Source organism: Gossypium raimondii, chromosome 5 (assembly GCF_025698545.1).
Source record: "Gossypium raimondii isolate GPD5lz chromosome 5, ASM2569854v1, whole genome shotgun sequence".
Taxonomy (NCBI): Eukaryota; Viridiplantae; Streptophyta; class Magnoliopsida; order Malvales; family Malvaceae; genus Gossypium; species Gossypium raimondii.
In genome coordinates, this window is record NC_068569.1 from 52426262 (window position 1) to 52429584 (window position 3323).

At 36.5% G+C, this 3323-nt stretch overlaps 1 protein-coding gene across 1 annotated transcript; it reads left to right on the forward strand.

Annotated features, from left to right (window-relative positions):
- The first annotated feature begins 787 nt into the window (after positions 1–787).
- LOC105766517 (uncharacterized) lies at positions 788–2744 on the forward strand. The gene is made up of 2 exons (XM_012586003.2): positions 788–927; positions 1113–2744. Exons 1-2 carry the CDS (start codon positions 910–912, stop codon positions 2511–2513), a joined length of 1419 nt encoding a protein of 472 aa, XP_012441457.1. The 5' UTR covers positions 788–909; the 3' UTR covers positions 2514–2744.
- Positions 2745–3323: the final 579 nt, after the last annotated feature.

A 3323-nucleotide genomic window follows, 5' to 3' on the forward strand; every position in this document is an offset into this window, starting at 1 on the left:
GCTCTAGTTTCTTAAATCAAGTCAGCTGTAGGACCTGCCTAGAAAAGTCTGGTGTTTATTTTATGGATTATAAGAAGAGGATAAAATTCTAACAACAACGCGATTCGAATCAGACTACAATGGTAAATATTTTAATTGTTACTCGAACATATAGAAATAAAAAATATGTATTTCTATTGAGATTGACATAATAATAATAACCACTCGTTATTGGATTGATGTAGAACACCAGGCTTGACTCTAAACTTTGTTTATTGTGATAAAAAATAAACAAGTATTATTCATATGAATTTTTCTGCAGGCTCTTGTTCTTGGAAATTACGATGTCCAGTGAGAGATGTAGACTAATATCATTATATTTATCACAATCTTTCTGTCTGAAGAAATTCAAGTCTATAGTTATGGACTGTTCCTTATTCTGTAGGACGAAACTTTGTTTTTTTAATGCTTTCTTCTTCTTGTTTATCATCTCCTCTTTCACATGTTTTCATGTAATCTCTGGCACTGCAATTGGATTTGATTATGGTGTTCACTGTAACTCAGTTGTTCATGAATCTAAACCAGCTGATGAGGAGACCAATATCATGCTTTTTTCTCAACATCAAAGTGGTTACTTCAGCGGTGGGGATAATGTCCTAAACAATCCTCCTTCACGTTCGTACTTTCCATCCAAATCGAAAGCGCTCATTTTTGAGACTCACCACGTATTTTCGACCGATGTTGAGGATGTCTTCAAGGTGGAAGGAAACCTGATTTTTCAAACCTCGTTTTCCTACGAACAGAGTATCTTCCCTGGAAGCTCATCCATTTCAAGTTTGAGCGATTCAAGCAACCGTGGGACTCTAGACTTCGATTTTCGAGGCTTCTGGTCTCGAATTACTGGGAAGCTTTGCATGGTGGGATCAAGTTATGCTTACTCCAAAGAAGGTAAAGTGCTTCATCTTGCTGCTGCTCTTCAGATTAATAATCTTAAAAATTCAAGTACCATAAGAACTTTAGCCACTGGTACCATGGATAGCTTGAATTCTGTTGATGATCCAAATTATTTTGAGCGAATTTCACTACTGATGTTTCCTCACGTAAATTACACTTATATTATGGTGTCGAAACAGTTTAGTGAAGAGTATCCTCGGGGAACCCATGTCCAACCGGAGTTGTCCCTTAGATTATCGCGAACTCGAACCATTTGCAATATGTTTTCAGGTGGAGGCAATGCTTTCGAACTGGAGTATACTGGTAGTTGTAAGTCTTCAAAGAGTTGCTATCCATTTGGTGATAGTATTGGATATTTGCCTTCGTTGATGTCATTGAGTATGATTCAGTGCTCCAACGATAGACTAAGCTTGAGGTTTCTGATAGAATTTTGGAACAATAGCTATAGGGGATATTACGGCTCTCCCAATATTAGTACTTCATTAATTGGAGAAGGATCTTGGGATGAAAAGAAGAACCGACTTCATATAGTTGCGTGCCGAATCTATTATGCATCGAGCTCCTTGGATAAATCTCATGTTGGAGACTGCACAACAAGGTTGAGCTTAAGATTCCCAGCCATCTTGTCTATCAGAAACACAAGCACCATTGTAGGAGAAATTTGGAGTGTGAAGCCTTGGAATGAATCAGGGTTCTTTGATAGGGTCCAGTTTCGTTATGGGGGACGAATTCAACTTCAAGGTTTGAAGTATGAGTACATGCAAATGGACAAAGTGAAGAAATCATGTCCAATGAAGAATCCTAGGACTAGTAGCAACAGGGGACAATATCCATATGACGTTTCTCCAGACATGCGGTATAGGTTGTTAGCTATCGAAGGTTCTAAAGGAAGAATTGGATGGGGTTCTTTGGATCCTCTTGCGGTAGGAGATCAACAATATCAGAGATTTCCATTTCTACTACCATCCTCAAGCTCAAAACCTAATAATCCTGCTGTTGAATCCGATTCCAACAGTGGCTTACTTAATATCAGCTATAAAATAAGCATCACACTATCTAGTTCGAAATTGGGTGGTGGTCTTAATCCGGTTAATGATTCTTCAAATGAATCTCTGCGAACTAAAATCCGAATTTCTGCTGAAGGGGTTTATGATATAGCAACAGGTAGTCTGTGCATGGTTGGCTGCAGGCATTTGAGGTCAAGTGACAAATCGTCTTCAAGTGATTCTATGGATTGTGAGATCCTCGTGAAAATCAATTTCCCTCCATTGAACTCGGACATGAGAAATAAGATCAAAGGAAGCATCCAGAGCATGCGCGAAAAAACCGATCCTCTGTCCTTCAAGCCTCTGCAGTTTTCGGGAAGATCTGATTATCGCAGTGGGATATTGGAACAGATTGTGATAACTGATTTCGAGTCTAGATCGATTTGGAGAATGAATTTCTATTTGACCACGGTGCAGATTACTTTTCAACTGATTGGGACGTTATTGTTATTGTGTCAGTTATGTTCTTTTCGCTACAATAATCGGCGGTCGATATTTCCTTCCGAAGAGAGTCTAATACTCTGTGACAGCTGAGGAACTTCCAGTGGATACATACTATTTTGACAAAATAACCCACCAAATACTCATGCCCAGGAAGATATTATTTGAAGTTGCAGACGTCAAGTAAACTTCTAAAATAGTAGAATCTGTCTTGAGCTAGATATCGTCCATATACTCGATATAATCTATATAAAGTGTTCAATAAATTGTAGGGTAAACTATTAAAATAGTCACTTTTATTTGGTTCAAGTTACATTTTAGTCACTTATGTTTGAAATGTTACGTTTTAGTCACTTATGTTATCATGATGTAACATTTTAGTCACTGAGCCGTTAATTTCTGTTAACTGTGGCACATTAAATCATCATTTCAAACAAAAATTCTAGGTTAATTTATACAATCGGTCCCCATATTTTTTCGTTTGGAGCAATTTAATTTTTTTCTTTTATGTTTTTTTTTAACTTTCTTTCTTTTTCATTGTCTTATGCTTCTCCCTTTGTTTTCCTCCTTTCTCCATTTCTTTCAACGTAGTTTTGCTATGTTTTACTTTTTTAAACAATTTAATTTTTTCGAGTGAGGTGAGCTTTTGGACTAGTTACAAATGGAAAACATAGAAAAACTATGTTAAAAGAAATGAAGAAGGGAGAAAAATAGAGGGAGAAGCAGAAGAGAATGGAAAAAAAAGTTAAAAGAACTTAAAAGAAAATTTTAAAATTGTTTAAAATGAAAAAATATAGGGATCAATTGTAGAATTTAACCTAAAATTTTTGTTTGCAATGATGATTTAACATGCCACATCAGCTTACCGTTACACCATTGTTGGCAATTAATGACTCAGTGACT